This window comes from Labrus bergylta, chromosome 16 (assembly GCF_963930695.1).
Source record: "Labrus bergylta chromosome 16, fLabBer1.1, whole genome shotgun sequence".
NCBI lineage: Eukaryota > Metazoa > Chordata > Actinopteri > Labriformes > Labridae > Labrus > Labrus bergylta.
In genome coordinates, this window is record NC_089210.1 from 2,871,884 (window position 1) to 2,893,081 (window position 21,198).

Genomic DNA, 21,198 nt, shown 5'->3' on the forward strand with positions numbered 1-21,198 from the left:
TGTATCTGATGGTGACGTCAGTAAAATCCCTCATTTCATCCTCTGCCTGAAACGGTTTGTATCAGCTGCTGTCTCTTTAGTGTGGACATCCAGAAGTGAAACACTTTACCTGCATTAGTATATGAGACTGTGTGTCCATCCTCAGCAGCACAAAGAGAAGCTGCAGCACCTGAAGGATCACCTTCGTCACATACGTGAGGAGTCTCGGTCCCCCTGAAAGAAACAACATCCTCAGTTTACTGTCACCAAACAGAACACTGTGTGTGTGTGTGTGTGTGTGTGTGTGTGTGTGTGTGTGTGTGTGTGTGTGTGTGTGTAAACAGACAGCTTCTACTTACCTCGAAGACCTTTCACTTCCGTCATGGGGACGATCTGAATGTTCTCTTGTCTCAGGACGTCTGGATGAGGTTTTGAATCTAAAATGAGAAAATAATAATAATAATAATAATAATAATAATAATAATAATAATAATAATAATAATAATAATTCCGCAGCTGGATGAATGATTTCTCCTTTTTTGACTTCTTTTGGAGAATGTAAAGTGCTGATAATGCAGTCATGATTAAAGAGTCACATTAGAAGCCATGTAAATAAATAAATGACTAGGCTGCTATTGTTTACTCTTTTTTTAATACAAATTATTTAAATTATTTATTTATTTTTCTATTGTGACAAATGATGTATGTATTCATAGTGTATTCATAAACTCCTGGCCTGATTGTATTCTGTTTTGTCTTTTTAAACTTGAATTTGTGTTGGAGAGATGACAGAAACCCTTTTAGCTGTAAGCATAGATAACAGTATAAAAACATGTTTATTGTTATATTTTGTACAATATTTATGTATATTTCATTCTGATTAAGTCTTATTCTTATATATATATTTAATTCTTACCATAAAACCCAACAAAAGTCACATTAAATCCGTGTTTGCTGAGGGACAAGGAGTGATACTGCATCCGAGGGCTGCGTCCGATGTCCCCCAGCACCAGCACGCACACCCGCCGGTCAGTCTCCGCGCCCCGCCGCCGCCGTAACCTCCGTAACCATAGCAACGCCAGGACGGTAACAGCCGTCAGAGTCACAACCGGACATGTCCCGTCCGAACCCGAGAGGAAACACGCCGTTAAAACCGACGAAACGAGTATAAATACAGTCAGGAAGGCTGTGCAGGTGCAGTGCGCCGCCATGTTTGTTTTTTAAATTTGTGATGACGTGGTGGCTCGATGGGAGGGGGCGGGGCTTCAGATTTAAAGGGACCGCACACTGTTCAGTTACTACAGTAAAATAACAGTAATCATGGTAAAATCATAGGGTAAATATGTGAGATATTTACCAAATTAAAGAATAAAGTGATCTTACTATATGATCAGACATTAAGGAAACATGATATGTTGAAGTTGCTATTCTTTTATTGTTATTTTTGGATAACAATGCTCAACTTCCTGTTGTATTCTAGACCATGACAAATTAACTTGTTATCACGAGAAAACCAGTGCTGTTAAAATGTCATAAATAAGTTGAGATCTCAAGAAAACAACTGGAAATAACCCATTATCACAGGAAAAATAATTAAAATAAAATACAGATCCTTATGACGGAGGATTATGGCCATGTTAAATATTTTTTTTTATTTTTTTTCGAGAATAAACTCGTAAAATTACGACTTTAATCTCGAAAGTTATTTTTTAATGTTTTTAACTTGGCCCTAATCCTCCGTCGTAGATCCTCCTCAAGCTTCCATACTTATTTTTATTTCATAGCCTAGTATCTTTACTTACAAGACCGTTGTCTCACCGAAATCTGCAGCATTTAAGAATAATTCAACTGTTCAGTGTAGGAAAATAAGTTGTACTTGTAACAGATAATTGATGGCACCTTGGTAAATCCTGATGAAAGTTTTGTTCACAAAAGAATCGAATTTTAACAGCACAAAAAAGTTCTTTAACAACCTGATATTTGTGTGTTGGTAAGAAACACAATTTAAAAAATTGTGACAATGTAAGTCTCTTTCATCGATGCATAGGTCCACATTTTGTTGCTTTTAAAAACTTTAAAGAGGTTATATATAGAATAGAATGGAACAGAATTACTTCATTGATCCCAAACTGGGAAATTGTGGCGTTACAGCAGCAGGTTATCAAACACACAATATGAGCAAATAAACACAATATTAGCAAATTTAAACACAATATAATATTAAATGCAAAGTAAATAAGTACTAAAAATATCAAAACTAAGAACGTGAATATATACAACCAGGATTTAACTAAGCATTACTAGTCTTAAATATGAAGATTAAACGTAAATGTGCAACAGCAGAGTTGTAAATGGACAGTATCGACATAGGGAGCTGAGCAATCAGTGATACTATGAAAGTTAAAGTAAGAGTGTAGACATGTTATCAGCAGAGACTATTCAATATAACAGCGAGTAGACAGACAAATGCAGATGATTATATGTGATCATAAGGTTGTAATGAGGCATGTGAGAGGCGTGTGAATGTGTAAACTTCAAAATAAGCCTCCTGAATTAAAAGATTACTTTTGTAGTTTTACTGGATTTCATTATGGCAACTCTTCTGACGTCACGGCTGTTTCCTCCCCCAGCCTCCTCACTTTGACTCCCTCCTTGTTGTTTAGAGGAGAGACAGCCCCATCGTCCCAGCTCCTCTCTTCCTCTCTCCTCCTCTTGTTTCAGTCCCGGAGTCTCCAGGCTGGGATTATCGGTCGTGAGAAGATGCGGGCAGCGGCGCACACGCTGGCCGCAGTGCTGGCTCTGTTTGCCGCAGTGTCCGGGTCGCAGGCGGAGGTGATCGATGACATCCTGAGCAGCCTCAACAGGGGAGCATCCTTCCTGGAGCGACAGCACGAGCACATCAACCTGGACGGGGTGGTGGGCTTCCTCATGCTGCAGGGTAAGTAAACAAGTCTGCAGAGGAGGAAAAAAAACATCCGTTTGTTTTCGGAGTTTGGTGCAGCTGCACTGGGTCAGCTATTTAAATAATAAAGTATTCACTCACACCAGTCCCGACTTTATGCGAGTATACAAGACTACTTATCATGGGAAATCAGGAGGGCAATTTAATGCATATTAAGGATTAACAAGGATTGACTCTTAAACTAAACGAAACAACTTTTCCCATATTGGTTATTTACTCTTCAAAAAATCAATTCATCTGTCAAGTAGATTTAAGTTTGTATCAGAGGTTATTTAGCATTTTAATGAATCTGTAAATTTTCTGAAATATATCACAGATAGATTTTGTCAGGGTAAAAAAAACAAGCTGTCATCTCATCCTGGCCTGAATAGGATTTTATTGCTTTCCAACACATGGTCAATGATTTGTACAGAAAAGTGTTCTGCGATGTTAAATAGTTGTTTTTCTCAATGGAGTCTGGTGGTTTGGAAAACTGCAATGTGCAATGCAACGTTTCTGGTTTCAATGTTTTCATTTGATATGAACAAAAAAAAGGTCTAAAAAAGGTGAAAAGTAATTCGAATTTAAATGTTTTATTTTAATCGTTTTCTGTACAAAATCAGATCTAGATTTTGGGGTTAGGATAAGATGTCATCTTTTCAATGCATTACAACAGTGTCACTAAAAGTAAACAAACTATGTGTCTACACACTCTAAGCAAGCATGTTTGTTAATCAGCTCTTAAAAACACCACATCTTTAAGTTTTAGTCATATCAAAGTTATTACAATTCATCCAAAGGGAAATCAAACATCTGGACCGTCTTATTCAAAATCCAAACTCTGAAAAATCTCAAAACTTACCAAGTTTATTTATTTAATTTCTAGTGAAAAATATTTCATTACACTTGATATGAGTCACATTCACCTGACAAGTCAAGCTCATTATTATTTCAAGATATTACAAGCAAACACTTAAGCCTGAATGTTCTTGTAGTATGTAAAAAGAGCTTGTTAAATATCTGCTTGTTATGTTTTTTTGAAATGAGTTGCCGTTTCTTATTTCATGAAACTTTACAAGCTTGCTTCACTGGCAGCTATTTACTCATTACCAGCAATTCAAGTCTTATATTTTTTACTTATTTGAAGTGTAATGAGACATTCTGACTAGAAATGAGACAAATACAGTTGCTTAGATTTGGGGTTTTGCAGAGTAGAGACATTTCAAACAGACCTTCATCTCTGCACCACGATCCAGGCTCTTCTTTGTGTCTTTTATTTATTGTGATTTGTTGCTCTCAGCTGAGCTAAAGGAAGCAGTTCGGACGTGGCCTCACACCGACACGGTCAGCTGGGCTCAGAGAACCACCGCCGTCGCTCTGGTCAAGCGTCTCGACCAAAGCTTCGAGAAGGCCGTCACCGCCCTGCAGCAGAACGACGCCAAATACTACAGAGGTGAGAAAGTGTTTGTTTGTTCCTGTAGTGTCATGTCCACTGTGGTCTTAGTACACAAACCTGTTTCTCAAGTGAAAACGCTGCATGTCAATATTTTCTTTTACAAGTAAACACATAAAAACAAACTTTACTTTTACTATAAGTATGATACCAGAACAATCTATTAAACTGTTATGTCCCAAAGTCAAGTATAGAGGACATGTTTCTGTTTAACTGCGGCCTTGATTTATTAATTTGTTTTATATTTTCTGCAAGATAAAGTTGCTTTTTTGTCAGGAGTCTGGTGTTTAAAACAAACAAACAATGTTTACAGTTGTTGTGGAAAATGTGGGGATAAAAAGGATGTCTCAGCAGCGTGCTGTTTCTCACTTTGTCCGACACCCGGCCGATGGAAACAGTAACAGGAATTAAAACTGCTTTGGGGCGCCAGTGGGCGGGTGTTGGCTGCCTTACCACACGTCCTTCTCGTCCAATTTCCAACTCTATCCACTGCTTCTTTGACCCTCCGATGTCTTGACCGCAGTTATACGTCACTTTCTTACCAAGCATCTTCTAAATGCTTCCTGTTTCTTTTTCTCCCTTTTCTTCCCGTCAGAGTTTGAGCCCCTGCTGTCGTGGAGTTTCTGGTTGATCCCTCAGGGCTGGAGCTCCACAGACGCCAGCCTGGTCTACTCCTCCACCATGACCACAGAGTGCTACGACGAGCAGCTCAGTGACAAGTGTCTGACCCTGCTGCTGGGAACGTGGTACGAACACACAAACCGGCAGGGACGACAACAACACACACTTTAGCATGACGTGAAAACACACTGAGGTTCAAAGCTGCAAAGAAAAGTGAAAGTGAGCGAGCTCTAATTTAAGAAAATGTTTGTTTTAGTCAACAAATCTTAACTGGACCCAAACCTCAGAAAAGGCAGGTGAACAATTCATGAATCCACTTTTGAAATCCTAAGAGACTTTCACTGTCCAGCTGCCAAAACCTGGAGAAGACGAGCCCTCGATGACTGTAACTTTTGTTCCCACATAGATACCGATCTATCCATCCAAAAGGTTTAGTCCTCAATCAACAGAAAACTTCAATAAACAAGAAATTCCTTATTTAAAGGCTAAAAAAATACCCAATAGTTACTGTAAAAGTGAACTTTTGCTGCTGTTTTAAGACAATAAGAGTTTGTGTGTGTGTGTGTGTGTGTGTGTGTGTGTGTGTGTGTGTGTGTGTGTGTGTGTGTGTGTGTGTGTCTGTACAGGAAGATGAACGGGACGCCCTGCATCGTCACCAAACCCTGTCGGGACACCATGACCCAATTCGGTTGTCCACATTACTCTCTGTCTCACCAGCTGCTCTACTTCATGATCGGAAAAATGGTGAGATGTGCGACGTCATGGTCTCAAATTACACAATCAATAAAAGGCAGATTATGTTGCAGCAGGACACAGACAATAACTAACCTGTGTATGACAAGAATTATCAGCAGGGGCAAACATGTACATTTGAACTAGTTTAGCAGGAATGAGCACAGCCATCCACTCTCCCAGAGTGAAGTAACATCATGTTTTGATCAGAGGGGCTGCACCAACCTGCTGAAAGGCGACACACGACCGTCCCGAGCCAACATGACCGAACGCAGCTACGAGAAGATCTTCTGCTCCAACATGATGAAGACCAACCAGGACATCATCAAAGACGGCCTGACTGAGCAGACGGTGGACATCTTCATCGAAAACAGTGAGTGTCTGCTCACCAAATGTTAGCGTCTTTAAAAAGGACAACCGTACTTTCTATTTCATCATGTGGCAGTGTTACTTATTCATCCACACTGCACATATTTGACAGATCTGTTGAAATGCTCAGGCACCATGCTGCTCTGTATACAAAGTTTCTGTGACTTTTTAACCAATCAGAGGAGGGTGAGCTTTTAGGGAGGCGGGGCTTAAAGTGATAGGAGCCAAAAATGGCTTCTAATTTACCAGAAATTAATGCAGCCTCTGGGTTTCAGAAGTGCGCAACCTGCGTTCTTCCTAATGGCCAGCAGGGGGCCGCTGTACTGGTAATATAAAGAAGTCAGACTTTACAGAAGTCTATGAGAAAATGACCTTACTTTAACCGTCTTATTTACAGTGATTTCTTTAATTCAGGGTTCTTTTTGGGGAGATTTATCAGAGTGGTTAACAAAGTCGAAATCTGAAAAACATTCAAATGTAAAGTCTGACCTGAGTCCCTCTGCTCTCTGTCAACAGTCCTTATTTGTGGATTGGCTGGTTTCTCTGACTTCTACAAAGCTGATTGGCTGCAGCACATCCTCAGGCTGCAGGATGAGGAAGTGGGCTGCTTTGGGAGAGACAGTAAGTGATGGAGCACCGTTAAAAGTGAGAAATCTTACCGGTATCATACAACAAGTTAAATGCTTCTGAATCAGAGTTATTAAACTTTCTATTTCCATATAGCATAACTTTAAAAAAAGTCTGATATTTTGTGAATTTGGTCCAACTGTCCGAGTCCTTTCCCTCTGTTTGGGTTTTGAGTTCATATCGTTTATCTAACTCTAAAACTGAATTGAAAAGCGTTTGGTTCCATGTTTTTTTATGAGCATGAGAACGCTTGACTTTCCCCTCTTCTGCCGTTTTTCTTAGAGAGCATCATCTCTCAGATCATTGGAGACGAGCTGCTGGAACAGCTGCAGCCTCACAGGAGAGTGAAGAGGAGGGAGAAAATACTACCAGGTCAGTTTGTGATGGACTGATTTTATAATGATGCTATAATCACACAGGATAACACAAGTTAGGTAGTTTGGATCCCTTTTCACACATGCACTCCTCAAAAATGTCTCAGCTTTAAAAGGGTACAATCACTTTTATCTGAACCACTTCTCTTGCCCGCTTCCATCACTGCAACACCTGTTGGTTTGACCTGATAACTGCTCTCATATCTAGCAAACTGAGGGGCGTCCAAAACGGCCGCGTGGGGGGGTGTCTTAAAAGCGCCTACCTTCTCTGGTCCAAACAAATCCAGAGCATTCAGGAGCAGAATCTAAAGTTAGAAGGAGGACATACTGGCTGCTGCATTGTTGTCAGAGAAGACAGCACTTCAACATGTTTCATTAATGTCTGATCAGAGAGGAAGGTCACTTTACAGATTGAAATCTTGATTCTTCTCATTCGTCCTTTATCTAACCTCTTTGTTTTGCTTCCCTGTGTCTCCTCTCCTCTCACAGATGGCTGCTCCAGTCACATGACTGCTGTGGCTGTCGGCGCTCTGGGAGGTTACCTGAACTACTACCTGGCAGAACAGGACATCACGAAGCGGCCGCTCTCCTGAACGCCCTCACCCGGGGGTTTTCCTCTGATAAACACTTTGTAGATCATCAGGTTAGAGATGCTCTTCATGACCCACGACACAATATGTTACTTTATGAACACGGTCGTAAGATGATGTAAATGCTCAATAAACTCTGGGATGTGGCTGTTTGACACAGATTAGACTTCTTCTTCTCCTGCAGAGCTTTTCTTATTGATTCGTGTGATCACAGTGAGGTTGCAGCATGTGTTGAATGTGACCTGATTCATCTTAAAGAGGCAGGTTTTTTTTTAAGTTTTGATACTCCAATCCTGCAAACCAGCTTCCACAGTTTCTCTTTGCAGACCTGATAAAGGGTTACTCTGAAATATAGAAAATGATTGTCCATGGGAGTTCATTTGATGTCTATGCTTGGTACTGTTTCCAATCTACATGTAGGTAATAGCTGCAAAAAATGCTCATTTGTTTCTGGATTAAATCAGGGTTTTTATTTTATATGAAGGCAGACACCGAGCTGCTTTTGATAATTTATTCATCTTTTCAGTCATTGCTCAAAGAGAAACATTTTGTGGTAACAGCGTTCTAAGATGTGAGGATTGGCTGCTTTTTCTTAGGGAGGATTTTAGGTGAGCAGCTGCAGGAAGAATGTGAAGACAGAAGTTCTTTATCCTGCTAGTTGTAGGGCAGGGTTTTGGAATTGTATGTTTTAGAAAGTAACAGAATAATCAGATTTATCCTACAAATTTCAGAGAGGATTAAAAAGAGGGCATTTAGATGTTTGATGATCTGAAACTTGATTAGTTTAAAGCTTGCTGGCTTCTTACAGACTCTTACTGCAGGGTCTAAATATGCTTAAAAACTGAACTTAATATCAGTCCTTCACAGTCTGCTTAGAGCACCCCTATCTTAAAATCCACAACATATTTACAGAAACAAAGTAAAAGACCTGGATATAACATCCAAAAATAACATTTCATTTTATTTAAATTATTGCTTTCCACAAACATTTTATCTACGGAGAGGATATACGCATGAACTTTGTAAGCATGTAAATAGTCGGACATATAAAATATCATCATGTATTTTATGTCAGCAGAATAAAACAACCAACAAAACAAAGTATTTGTTAAACCTTTTTTGTCTTCAATGACATTTAGTCTTTATAACAATAAATGGAGATCCTGTCGTTTGTGAAGGAGAGCTTTGGTTTAAGCAGACGGCCTTTAAATGAGTCATACATTAGAGTGATTACATAAGATCTGTTTGAGCGATCACTCGGCCAAACCCCGCCAGCTCAACTTCAAAATAAAAGCCTCCCCTGGGACGTGTGTGAGGAGGGAGTCCAAAATCTGCCCAAATGAAGTCAGGAACTGGAAGCCGTTTTGATTCCCAGGAATTTAAAGCTTGCACAGCAGGCTTTACTCAAAATACATCAGAGCGTGTGTGTGTGTGTGTGTGTGTGTGTGTGTGTGTGTGTGTGTGTGTATGTCCAGTCCACAATCCTTCAATCAAAGACAAAGTCAACCACACATCCTAGGCCGCGGTCGGTGACGTCTCATATCTGGTCGATGAGGATATGCAACACCTGTGTGATGATGTCACTTGTTCCAGCCGATGACCTCATAGAACAGAGCCTTCAGCAGTCGAGCCTCGTAGGTGACGGTGTTCTTGCCGATGTGAATGTGGACCTCCTCCAGCGGCTGCTCGATGATGGCAGGCACCTCCTTACCGTACGCTGCAGACGAAAGGAAACGACTTTTATTAGACACTGGTTCAACATTTTCTTCACAGTCAAAAGCAGCTTCTCATTTCTAGTCTGTAACAGTTTCATTTTTGATTCCAGCTCGCATGATTTGGGGAGGATTGTATGTTTTGTGTGTGTGTGTGTGTGTGTGTGTGTGTGTCTGTGTGTGTGTGTGTGTGTAACTGCAGCTCACCCTCGCAGTGCTCCAGGAACTGAATACACTCCTGTACCACGGCATCCCTCAGCATGACCATGTGTTTGGACATGTTCTCCAGCAGAGACAGGAAACAGCGCTTGGCGTAGAACCATGTGTCTGTTCCCAACTACATAAACAAGAACACACACACACACACACACACACACACACACACACACACACACACACACACACACACACACACACACACACACACACACACACACACACACACACACACACACACACACACACACACACACACACACACACACACACACACACACACACACACACACACACACATCCTTAAAAGACTTTAGACTTTGACATAATTGGAAATGTAGTGACAAAGAATGGAATAAAGAAAGAAGAAGTGGTAATGCAGCAGATAATATTAAGAATATATATTGTATAATTTATTAAAATAGATGGTACAATTCTAAATCAGACTAGCATCATTCATCCAAAACCTCACCATAAAACCCTTCATCTGCTTTCTGTGTTGTTATCAATATGGCCCCCTTCTTCATGTTCCTTCTGCCTATTTACAAAAACACTTGTGCATCATTTTGAGCTGCATGACTTTTAAGATAAGTGCTGTAGAAATACGATTATTATTATTTTTAGAGGATGGCACTTTGTAGAGAAGATTCATTCCTTCTGTTTGAGCGAGTTCAGACCTTTTGGTCAGATTTAGAGAGGTTGGCGTGACTGTGGGTCTCCAGGCTTCACATTCCTGAACTCCTCTCTGCTCTCGCTGCGGATGAGACTCTGCGCTTGGTGATTATAGTCAGCATGAGAGGAGGAAACACTCAGGAATGACGGCTTGTGTTCTCAGCTGGACGCTTAGTGGACTCAGCTGTAGCCGGGGTTCAGTGTTGTGACTGGATCGGATCAAAAGGTTTTCCAAAAAAAAAAAAAAAGCCTCAGTGGGAGACTCCTGGAGGGGGCTTGGACGGGTATTTTTGGTTCAACACGTGATGTTTGTCTTTCAGGTTTGGCCTTTTAATGCCGACCACCTTCAACAAAATGAATTCTTCAAGATCAACCAGTGGGTTAAATACAGAAAAATCTGTCTGCTGCCCTTAATGTACAAAGACCACAGAGCTTCAAACTATGAGTTTATCGTAAAACGGTTTGAAAAAGAAAGCCAAGAAAACAACTTTTAAACGCCTCACCTTCTTGTTGTAGGGCTCGAGGCTTTTGATGACACGAGAGATGCCAAAGTCGTAGTTCCCCTTCGCGCAGTACAGCGTCCTGAAAGAAAAACACACTTTCAGAAAAAGCTTAGAGATGTTAAAGGGACAGTCCCGTTTTTTTTGTTTTTAGCTATATAATACTAAATATCTCTGACAGTGAACACTGTTTACTGTCTCCTTATCTTTATGCTTTTAAGTAAATAATCTACCATGTTCCTCCTTCTTATGTATGTCTCCACATGTTTAACTCTCTGTTGTTGAGGTCTGAGAGAAGCAGATCATTCTGTGTTATTTGCATACACATGCTCCTCCACTCACCCTGACCTGAACACTGGGTTGTGTTTAAATTCATGATGTTCCATGTGCAGAAAAAAAGAGGGAGCAAAGTAAAACAACAGCAGACTATATAAAGCTTCACCCACAACCCTCCCCCCTCCCTGATTATTTTGGCCCTGGATCAGTTTTTCCAGCAGGATTATTCAACAAGGCAGCAGCATCTGGAACTCACCCGATCACCAGGTTGACGATGCAGAGATGGAAGACCTTCTTTTCAGGGTCATCGTAGGAGATCTGCTCCTCCTCTTTTTCAATCTTTCTCATCAGCTCCTCGGCCTGTGGCGGAGAGAGGAGGACGAGAGTCAACCACAGGAGATAGAAAAAGGAGTGCCATTTACTTAAAGAGAGAAAAAGCACCTCAGTATCACAGATACGTCTCAAATGTAAATAGTTGTGAAAGAAGTATTCACTCCCTTAACCATCAATCAGTCTTTATTTGTAAAGCTCACTGTGTGCAGTACCTCTTCATTCTGGCTCGTCATGATGTAGGACACGCACAGGTTGGCCAGGACCACAGCGCTCACATTCAGGATCTACAGCAACAAACACAAACACACACATATAAAAATCACATTGTAAACCCTTTTTCTGGTTCTTTATCTCTTAGCGTATTCCTTTATTCAACTCTTTTTTTAAACTGTAAGCATATAAGGCTCACAATGAATGTTTGAACACTGAAAAAGAATCCTTTGGGGGAACTAACCAAGGCTGCATGCAAGTATCCTAAAATGTATTCTAGACTTGTTAAAACCTTTTAAAGAAAAGTTCTGGTATTTGACTGAGCCCAGTGATTTGACCTCTCTGGGTCACAGTGAGCTTTCTGCTCCACAGCTGCCTCGATTGGTTAGTTAGTTTATTATTGTTCATTTTACTGTTGATGTTGTCCTTCCTTATGTTGCCTTCTGCTGCAAAACATATTTCTCCTTGTAGGACAATGTAGGACAAGGCCTCAGCCAAGTAAATAATACCATACGTTTTAGAAATGTGTAATACATTTTAGATGCCAGAAAAGACAAAAACAGCACTGCAAACAAGCAAAGGGAATTAAAAACAACCAGCACAGCATCGTTCATGTCATGCACGGAGGAGAGAACACTTCAGAGGAATCAACACAGAACGGTTCAGTCTCCTTTTTTTACCGAAGGTTTGCACTTGCAGGGACATTCCTGAATGTTACACTGCTCCACCTGGACAGAAAGGTAAAATTGTTTAGACCTGACCTCGCCCCCTCTCTCCCCGTGGCTCACACAGTGGGGCAGTCCTGAAGTACTCACGTTATCGTAGTGTTTCTTGACGATGGGCTCGTAGAAGCCGATGGCCTCCTTGTACTTGTTCTGCATGAAGAGCACGTGGGCGACGTTCAGCTTCCAGGTGTCGTCCTCGTTGCACACCTCCACGGACTTGCGGAAAAGCTTCTCCACCATCTGGAAGTTCTCCCGGTTCCAGTAGATCTTCGCCTGAGCCATGAGGACCACGATGTACCTGGGGAAAATACCACCAGAGTGCCGAGGAACAGCTGGTTAGATCTGTGAAGTTTCCTCTTTTGTGCATTTTTCAAATTTACTAAAACAGAAAAACTAAAGCTGAGAAAACAAACTCTAACTATTAAGAATATAAATAATATGTGTGTGTGTGTGTGTGTGTGTGTGTGTGTGTGTGTGTGTGTGTGTGTGTGTGTGTGTGTGTGTGTGTCCTCACTTCTCCTGCATCAGGTCGTAGTCCTGCACAGCCTTTTTCTGCACTTCATCGTCTCGAGCCAGCCGAGCCTCCTGCACCTTACAGGAAACAGACAAAGAGTGCCCTCTAAGATTTTCATTTTCAGTTTTACAGACTTTAGGAACCCCGAGGGGAAATTCTGGTCTACACTCTGTTATTGAGCGACATGTTTCCCACACACACAATGCATGGAGAGATGTCAGAGTGAGGAGGCTGCACATGAAAGAGCACCCGAGCAGTTGGGGGTTCATTGCCTTCCTCAAGGGCAACCCCGCAGTACACAGGAAGTGACCTAACACCTCTCCAGCAACCAGACCAGCATCCAGACTTTTGACTTGAACCTCCAGTTCCCAACCCAAGTCCCCTACATTCTGAGCTGCTGTCGCAACATAACCAGGCGTTTAAATGAAAACCAGGCCATTAAATGTAGAAACAAACATACATACAGAATCAAACACACAAGTTAAGAAGAAACAAAGAAGAGGAAAACTACCTGCTTGGCCAGTTTCCGTAACTGCTCTGTCAGTTTGCCGTTCATCTCATCAAACTTCCTGAAGGCCTGAGACGTAAACAAAGAGGAGATAAAAGAGGGGACACATTTTATGTGTAAATAAAATGTTTAACTGTAGCTCTTATCACACAGCTGCTTGGTGTAGAGATAATGATGACGAGGAAATCTTACAATACTCAACAAAACGAGTTGAAATGTAACTAGGATTAGTTTTCTTTACCTCCTCTGGAGCCGTCTGGCAGGTCAACAAGGCATCAAGAAACTCGTACATGTACTGCAAGGGACAAAAAAACAAAACAAATATGGATGCTGCCATCGGAAATGTTCCATGATTAATGAGTACATTTGTGCGGGGTGGTTTGTTACCGGGGAGAGGAACTTGTAGGTGAGATGAGCGTTCTCTGCCAGGACATCAGCCGCTAGGTCAAAGTACTGAGAGAGAGAGAGAGAGAGAGAGAGAGAGAGAGAGAGAGAGAGAGAGGGAGAGAGAGAGGGACTCCAGCAGTGTTATTAATGCCATTTTAATTAAAGCGCCACACATCCTTCACCACATGACTCCAAATCCTTTTGGAAACATTGGTACTCCCCGTGTGGACTCTCAGTGTTTTACCTTATGCTGGAAAATGCTGACACAGCCCCCCTCCGCCCCCCCCTCATCAGACACAGAGGGGTGTCATAATCTTGAATGAGAGCATGTTGATAATTCTCTGTCTAATAAAGAAAGCTCCGGGAAGTTGGACTGCGCGTTCAAATGAATATTAATCAACAACCCGGGAATAAACAAGCTTTTTCTTTGGATGTTGATGTCGTCACTGTCAGTCACGGGGCTGAGACGGACCACCGTGCATGGAGAGAACGTGCAAAGTCCACACAGAGAGGCTCCTGTCAGACGGGGATTCCAACCAGCAACCTTCTCGCTGTGAGGCAACAGACTCGGTTGACCAACGAGCAGCGCCTAGCTCAACTGTTATGCTAATCATATTATCATATTATTATAGTTCAGGACCCTCCAGGTTCAGGACAGTCCGTGTCTGTGGACTGCTGTGTTTGTACCTCGTGTTTGCAGTAGAGCAGCAGCAGGTTCCCAAAGGTGACAGGAGGGAAGGAGGGCTGCTGCAGGAGGAAGGCCAGCTTCTCAAACCCCTCAGACGGCTTTGTGTCCATGTTCACCAGAGCCTGGTTGTGGAGGGTAACTGGGTCAAGCTCCTGAAACCGAGACAGAAACACAAATCAGGGTTTTAAATATATATTTTATTTCAATCTTGGCACTGAATTTGTTTTGGTCTATTTTTTTGTTATGAAACATAATTATTTAAAGAGCCCATATTCTGCCCTTTTTGGGGTTTGTATATTTAATCTATGTTCCTACTTTTGTACATTCACAATAGATAAAGTTTGAAAAAAGTGTCTGTTTTCATGTACTGCTCCTCCTGAAGCTCCTCAGTCAGCTATGCTCTGTTGAGCCCACACTGTTAGACCCCACGTGGGCCAAGTCTGCTCTGATTGGTCTGCCAATCCGCTCTGTCTTTATTGGTCAGTTGCTCAGCACGCGTCTCGGAAATTTCAACATGAGCTGCAGGGCTTGCCACAAAGAGCCAATGGGCTTAGATCAGTGATGTCACACTGACAATGACGCCGCACTGACAAATTTTTATCGAGGGGGCCTAGAACCGAGCGTTACATGCAGCTAATGCTACAGCTAACAGGAGGAGGTAGGAGAAGCCGCGTTTCCGCGGACTTTTAATTTTTGCACATAGATGTGCCTAAACATGAACAGGACACTTGGAAAACACACTAAAGAGCAAATAAAACCAGAAAAAGAAGAATATGGGACCTTTAAAGTTGGCATGTATACAATGTATACAAATATGTCACAAATTTAGATTCTAAAGTAATAAAATTAAAGTAAATACTTCTCTTAAAGGCGATGGAAAAACATTGCAACACAGAATAAAAAAACAAGTCAACACTCTCAGGGTGCAGTGAGTATTAAATACCACAAGGGGGCAGTAGTTGTACACTACCCTGACATTTTTTTTCCATGTTAAAATGACCATCCTGACCCATTGGGTGGCAATTACAGACTGGACCAAGGACAGTGCCCCATCTGCACATTAATTTTAATGAAGCAGATTCAAGATGATAAAACTACCATCATTATGTCCATGTAAGCCTTCACACCTCCGTCTCTAATATTCTATTAATCTCTGTTATCTGCAGGCTGTTGGAGGGGGCAGGTCCAGACAGCGCTCATTCTCTTTACACAAGAAGTATCACACATAGCTGCGGGTGTAGAGAGTCCAGCTGCACACACAGAGACACACAGAGACACAAAGACACACAAAGACACACACAGAGACACACCCACAGAGACACAAAGACACACAGAGACACACACATACAGAGACACACGTTCAGGCACACACGCACAGACCAGAGTGGCAGTGAACGGGTGTTGATGCTTACCTCCTCTGATCTGGGGGGCATATCTGTCAAAGCTTCCTGAGCTCCTTTCACTGCAGGACAACAAAGAAAGCAGCTTGTTTTTATTCTTCATCGGTGATGCTGTGTTTTTTTTCTTTTCTTTGCAGGACGAACAAGAACACAGGACTCAAAATGATTTTGAATGAAACCAATAGTTAACTCTCAAAGGTGCTCTGAAGAGTCTAAAGTGTTAGCATACATTCAAACAATGTTTTGTATCCTTGTGGTCTAACAAGTGTGTTTAATGTATTTCCCTCCTAATTAAAATTTGTTTAATTTGTGAATATTTAATTCATGGATTTTAAATTCCCTGTTACCAGTTTGCACTCCGTCTCTTCCCATCGCCTGCCTCATAAAAACATTGCTCCACAGTACCAGACATGGTAAAAAAAACCTCTGGATTGATGTTCATTTGATAAAAAGGATTCCTAAATTACCTAGAAGAGGTAGCTCGATCTGTTTTTCATTTAGCCGGGGCTCTTTTATTTACATAATTTTGGGGTATAAACGACAAAAGATGTTTTAAAAATGGAACAATATACTGCATGTTATGTTTTAGGAGCAAACATTGGTAAATCTTTGCAATTCACTGCACTTTAAAATATGTCTAAATTCATGTTGAGTTCTCTAAAAGACAGTTGAAAGTGGAGATGGAGGCAAGAAACGTGTGAGAGAAACAGAAAGAGAGTCATTTAGAGGGACAATTTGGGGACATTTCAGCCTTATGGTTAAGTCCCTTGACCACTTGGGTATCAGGACTCTCCTTTAAATTGCTTTAAAGCTTTACATGTGAGCTCGACTCTGCAGCCTCAGTCTGATCTTGTAAAGGAGTCGGGGAAAGGAGGGAGGAAAACCCCGCTTTTGAAGATAAAAGGCGTAACAAGTTCCTCTCCAGGAGATTTTCATCTCTCCCTCTCTCTCTCTCTCTCTAACTTCATTTAAAAGCTGGAGGAATTCAGCTCTGTGAGAGTGATCTGATTCAGAACAGAATCATTATAACCTGTGGTTGTGTAAGCCGGGAAAATGCACATTAACCTAAGCCATTGATACTGTTGTGATGCTGGGTAAAGTAAAGAAAAAAACAAAGATTTTGTAAGTTTGTGGAGGGAATATGTCGCCCAAATCCAATCCAGTGGTATTATTGAGGGGCTATTTTTAGTGCATATCACCCTCTGCTCAGCGCTGATGCTCTGCTACACAGGGGCGTGTCTAGCTTTTTTTGACTGGGGTGGCCCAACTGGGGCACTGACTTATACAGGGGAGGCCTGGGTGTGACGTGTGAACAAACACACACAAATAAATATTTATTATTTACCCTTTCTAACCTTACCAATAATATCTACTTTATAACACAAGATAACGATTTTTTAATGACAAATAAAGAAGATATTTGTTTCAAAAACACAATTTAAAGTACTTCAAAAAGTATATACAAACTCCTGCGAAGTCTAACTTGCAATGTTTTGGTCCCATATGCCAGTTAGTTTAAGACAGTGAGCATTACTTTCCCATGCACCCGTCTTGTGAAATAGATGTGCAAAGGTTTTATTAACAATTTAAAGTACAAACAAAAGAAAACAGGCTACATTGATAAGTAAAGAAAGCTAATAGCAGCCTTATGGAAGAATAAAAGACCTAATGAATGGTTTTGAGAGTGCAAATAGCCAATCACAGTTTGGGATTTTTCAGGTGGCACATGGGTTGGCCAATCATATTTCTAGGGTGGCTATGAAGGCTATGAGACACTGAGTGAACTTCTCACCGTTCTTTAGCTGGTACTCAATGGCAGCTTTGAGGTTGAAGGCTTCGATCAGGGCGGTTTGATGAAGTACCAGAGTGTTCCCCACGCTGTGGACGTCGATGCCCTCAGTCGTCATCCCCACGCTCAGCTCTAGAAGGTGAGAAACACACGTAGGTTAAAAAAAAAAAACGTTGTAAGGTCAATAAATAATTAAACACCAAAGAATCCCACTGATAGAGAGATGAAGGTTTGTCGACAGTTGGAATAAATTCAGCAGAACAAACACAGATGTGATGACTGTGGTTCACTAAGGAGTGCTTTTACCTGGATGCTCCCTGATGCCTCGTTCTATGATCTCTCCGATGTATTTCAGGGCCTGAGCGTAATTCTTCAGGTTGTAGTAACACAAGGCGATGTTGTACGACAACGCTGACAGAGAAAACAGAGAAAACAAAAACAAAACAAGCAGTCATGATCCAACACCTTACTGCATTTTAAACTTGGTACCATGTTTTCATAGTTTGACATTCTTCATGCAAAACTATGTTTAATCGGATTTACCTGCAAAAATGTGTAAAGAATAATGACAGATGTTTTCAGTTTTGCACAACAAAAATGAGCTAAATGACTTTTAAATGCTGTAACAGTAAAAGTAAACCAGTGCATAAGAAAACCATAAAAGAACCAGTGTCATTGAAGTGTGTGTCATGTGTTTACCTGGTACATATCCCAGCATTTGCATGGCTGACGTGAACTTCTTGCAGGCCTCTTCATGCTTGCCGTCCTGGTAGAGCAAACAGCCCATATTGTGGATGTAGTCGGGGTCCTCCTGAGGGAGCTGCTCCAGTAGTGACTGTACACAAACAACAGATAACTATGATCCAAACTGCCACCATACTGAATAGAAATGGCATTATTATTTGTGTTTATTAAAAAGAAAATGTGAGGGAGGTCGTCACCTTGGCAGCAGAGTAATCTTCCTCACAGTATTTGATACATGCTTGCAGCTTGATCATCTGTGTGAGCCATAGAGAGAGAGAGAGAGAGAGAGAGAGAGAGAGAGAGAGTACAATCTTTTATGAGATAAAACAAAAGCTGTCGTACCCCTTACTTGTTTGAAATATGTAAAAAATAAATAAATACATATGTCCCAAGTATTAAAATATTAGACATTTTCTTTGATTTCCAAATGTCTATGAAGTGACAGACATTTCTATAGTATTTGTTTTAATCTTTTTAAATAAATACACTTGAAAAGTATTATTTCTTTAACTTTCTGTTAAATGAAATGTGTTCCTTGTTGCTGAGCTATTCAGAATTTGTTGTGCATTTATGGCCCATACGCATATGTTAGAGAACGTGTGTTGAACAACAGCTCCCAGTGATTGAAAATGTGAAACAGATGGAGGGAACAGAGTGAATAAAATCAATGTATATAAGTGTGAGTTGTTTTTAAATTGCCAATTGGTAGCAGTTGCAGAACACCTGGACTCAAATGCTTTATTTTCTCGATAAAACAAAGGGAAAAGTTTGCATTCTGATGATGCACCATGTGTTTAAGTTTGCGCTGCACCTTGGATTGGCTGTTGGGGTTATCCAGCACGAAGGAGGCTTTGGTGGCTTCAGGATATGCACCGGCTTTGTACAGTGACTGAGCAAAGTACACCTTATACTCCTCCACCTCCGGGTGCAGCTGGGTGAGCTGCTCGTAACACTCTGCAGAGTTGATGAAATCCTGGATGTGATAGTAGCAGAAGCCCAGCAGAGATAACGCTGCCCTGGACTGGGACACAGTTTTAAGAAAGAGACGGTTACATTTAGGACACTAGACATGTTTGTAAAACAGAGACCTGATGTACACAAGAGAAGAGGAAAGTAAAATCTCCCCCTTTTGAAAAGTAACAAGGACATCTAAACTGAAATGATCAATAATAATATATTAACATTAAATGTCGTATGTAGTGAACTTTTCATTTGAAACAAATCTTAAAATGCGACAGAATTAAGAAAAAGTTATCATAAAGTAGTATAAAGACGAGCAGGGAGAAGAAGATGAAGAAGGATGAGTATTAAAAACAACAAATAGGGGCAAGCAGTGATTAAGGGGCATGAACTGCCCCAGCTCACCGTGCCCTTTGCCCGCCTCAGCACCATGTGGGGCAGAGCTTTCAGCTGCTCTGCTCCCCAGCTCTGCAATATTGACTCTCTCCCCATCTTCAAATCCAGACTCAAAACCCATCTGTTCAAGATCGCCTACTCACTAACATTTGAGTTGCAATTACACTGTCCTACATTTCATTTCTTTTATCGTATGCTGATTTTATCCACTGTTGTTTTTTTAAATGTTGATTGTTGTACAGTGTCCTTGTGTATCTTATTTTTTTGGGGGGCTTTTTTGCCTTTAATGTAGAGATAGGACAGTGAATAGAATTGGAAATCAGGGAGAGAGAGAGAGAGGGGGGTGTGACATGCAGGAAAGGAGCCACAGGCTGGATTCGAACCTGGGCCGTCTGCTTTGAGGACTACAGCCTCCACACATGAGGCGCGCCCTAACCACTGCTCCACCAGCGCCCCCGTCCTTGTGTGTCTTGAAAGGCGCTTATTAAAAAAAATGTATTATTATTATTATTAAAATACTAAATGTAAGTTTTAAATCAATGCTTTCATAACATTCTTATGTCGCAGGATAATTTAACTCTCTGCCTAACACTTCTGATCCAATGATAGATGTCGTTTCTGTTTGTTGTCTGTGGGAAACTTTTACTTTGCTGTCTTCACCAGAGCTCTCTTGAAATGGAGATCTTGAACCTCAACGAGAATATTTTCATGGTAAAATAAAGCTGAAATTGAAAAATGATGATATTAAACCACACTTACCTTTGTGTGTTTCTGAAGCTGGCCGTTTAGGATGTGAATCGCTTCCACATACTGTCCATCTTTAATCTAAAAAGACATGTTATAATTAATTTATGTTTGTTAAATGTGACATTACACAGTATGAAACACTTTATAAACAAACTGAAGCTGTATATGATCTTATAATGTGTTAAACTGTGTTTGTTTACTGTCCAAATATCTGCCGGTGTGACGTCAGACTGATAACTTTGAGACTAGAGACGCGGAGCCTCAAATTAACAAAAGTTATAATAATGTAATAATTGGGGAGTATAGTTTCATGCCGAATTTACCACAAGACCCTTGTTAGTGCTGATGTGTTATAAAAGTCATGTTTGTGTTTATTATCCAGCAGAAAACACAAAATTTAACTGTTTTTTCATCAGTTTCAGCCAGCGCTCACGGATCTAGTGGTGCTAGCTTCTCCAGCTAACCTAACCTCCATCAAAACAAACGTATTCTTACCAGTTTGTAGATTGTAGCGGTGTATTCTCCGTCTTTTATAGCTGTCATGGTTTCAAAACGAGTGATTCTGACGGTAAAGAAAAACACTCGAGATGCTGTGTGCTTTACTAACTCATAAATAGAGCATCCAGCTAGCTTCTGTTTGGTGCACGGACGGAGCGCATAGGAGCTGTTACTTAGCAACAGAGCACACCGGAAATGAATGATTTGACAGACGTTCGAAAGGGCCAATCAACAGAG

At 41.0% G+C, this 21,198-nt stretch overlaps 3 protein-coding genes across 4 annotated transcripts in view; 1 reads left to right on the plus strand and 2 right to left on the minus strand.

Annotated features, from left to right (window-relative positions):
- The window catches only part of alg1 (ALG1 chitobiosyldiphosphodolichol beta-mannosyltransferase), a 5,088-nt gene extending 3,821 nt beyond the window's left edge, over window positions 1-1,267 (minus strand). Inside the window, exons 1-3 of the mRNA XM_020647272.3 lie at window positions 896-1,267; window positions 339-416; window positions 110-213 (exon numbers count right to left, since the gene is read on the minus strand). Coding sequence (XP_020502928.2) covers window positions 110-213; window positions 339-416; window positions 896-1,190 — 477 coding nt within the window. The 5' untranslated portion in view covers window positions 1,191-1,267. The remainder of the gene's footprint in view (window positions 1-109; window positions 214-338; window positions 417-895) is intronic.
- Window positions 1,268-2,327: 1,060 nt separating this feature from the next.
- Window positions 2,328-7,845, plus strand: c16h16orf89 (chromosome 16 C16orf89 homolog). Its single transcript, XM_020647284.3, has 8 exons — window positions 2,328-2,917; window positions 4,221-4,373; window positions 4,969-5,119; window positions 5,621-5,738; window positions 5,937-6,099; window positions 6,612-6,716; window positions 7,005-7,094; window positions 7,586-7,845. Exons 1-8 carry the CDS (start codon window positions 2,503-2,505, stop codon window positions 7,687-7,689), a joined length of 1,299 nt encoding a protein of 432 aa, XP_020502940.2. The 5' UTR covers window positions 2,328-2,502; the 3' UTR covers window positions 7,690-7,845.
- Window positions 7,846-8,621: 776 nt separating this feature from the next.
- On the minus strand, window positions 8,622-21,146 carry ift70 (intraflagellar transport 70). Of its 2 annotated transcripts, none has more exons than XM_020647283.3 (19): window positions 20,959-21,146; window positions 20,476-20,541; window positions 19,172-19,381; window positions 18,558-18,614; window positions 18,316-18,451; window positions 17,923-18,027; window positions 17,620-17,748; window positions 15,840-15,889; window positions 14,427-14,579; window positions 13,740-13,805; window positions 13,594-13,647; window positions 13,356-13,421; window positions 12,845-12,915; window positions 12,421-12,628; window positions 11,608-11,679; window positions 11,319-11,422; window positions 10,790-10,868; window positions 9,606-9,735; window positions 8,622-9,403 (listed from the first exon to the last, which is right to left on the minus strand). In XM_020647283.3, the coding sequence occupies exons 1-19, from the start codon at window positions 21,004-21,006 to the stop codon at window positions 9,267-9,269; spliced, it is 1,941 nt and encodes a 646-aa protein (XP_020502939.1). In that variant the 5' UTR covers window positions 21,007-21,146; the 3' UTR covers window positions 8,622-9,266. The 2 variants fall into 2 exon arrangements, with proteins under 2 accessions (XP_020502939.1, XP_020502938.1); XM_020647282.3 differs by having other exon boundaries at window positions 12,845-12,921; window positions 20,959-21,144.
- Window positions 21,147-21,198: the final 52 nt, after the last annotated feature.

Bases quoted from the DNA above. Each gene is read 5' to 3' on its own strand.
- c16h16orf89 (XM_020647284.3), top strand. From the start codon at position 2,503: ATGTGTAAACTTCAAAATAAGCCTCCTGAATTAAAAGATTACTTTTGT. The intron at 5,120-5,620 runs GTACGAACACAC...GTGTCTGTACAG, and splicing joins ACCCTGCTGCTGGGAACGTG to GAAGATGAACGGGACGCCCT. The intron at 7,095-7,585 runs GTCAGTTTGTGA...CTCCTCTCACAG, and splicing joins GAGGGAGAAAATACTACCAG to ATGGCTGCTCCAGTCACATG.
- ift70 (XM_020647282.3), bottom strand. From the start codon at position 21,006: ATGACAGCTATAAAAGACGGAGAATACACCGCTACAATCTACAAACTG. The intron at 18,452-18,557 runs GTGACGACCTCC...GTTTGTGTACAG, and splicing joins AAGATTACTCTGCTGCCAAG to TCACTACTGGAGCAGCTCCC. The intron at 18,028-18,315 runs GTAAACACATGA...TTTCTCTGTCAG, and splicing joins AATGCTGGGATATGTACCAG to CGTTGTCGTACAACATCGCC.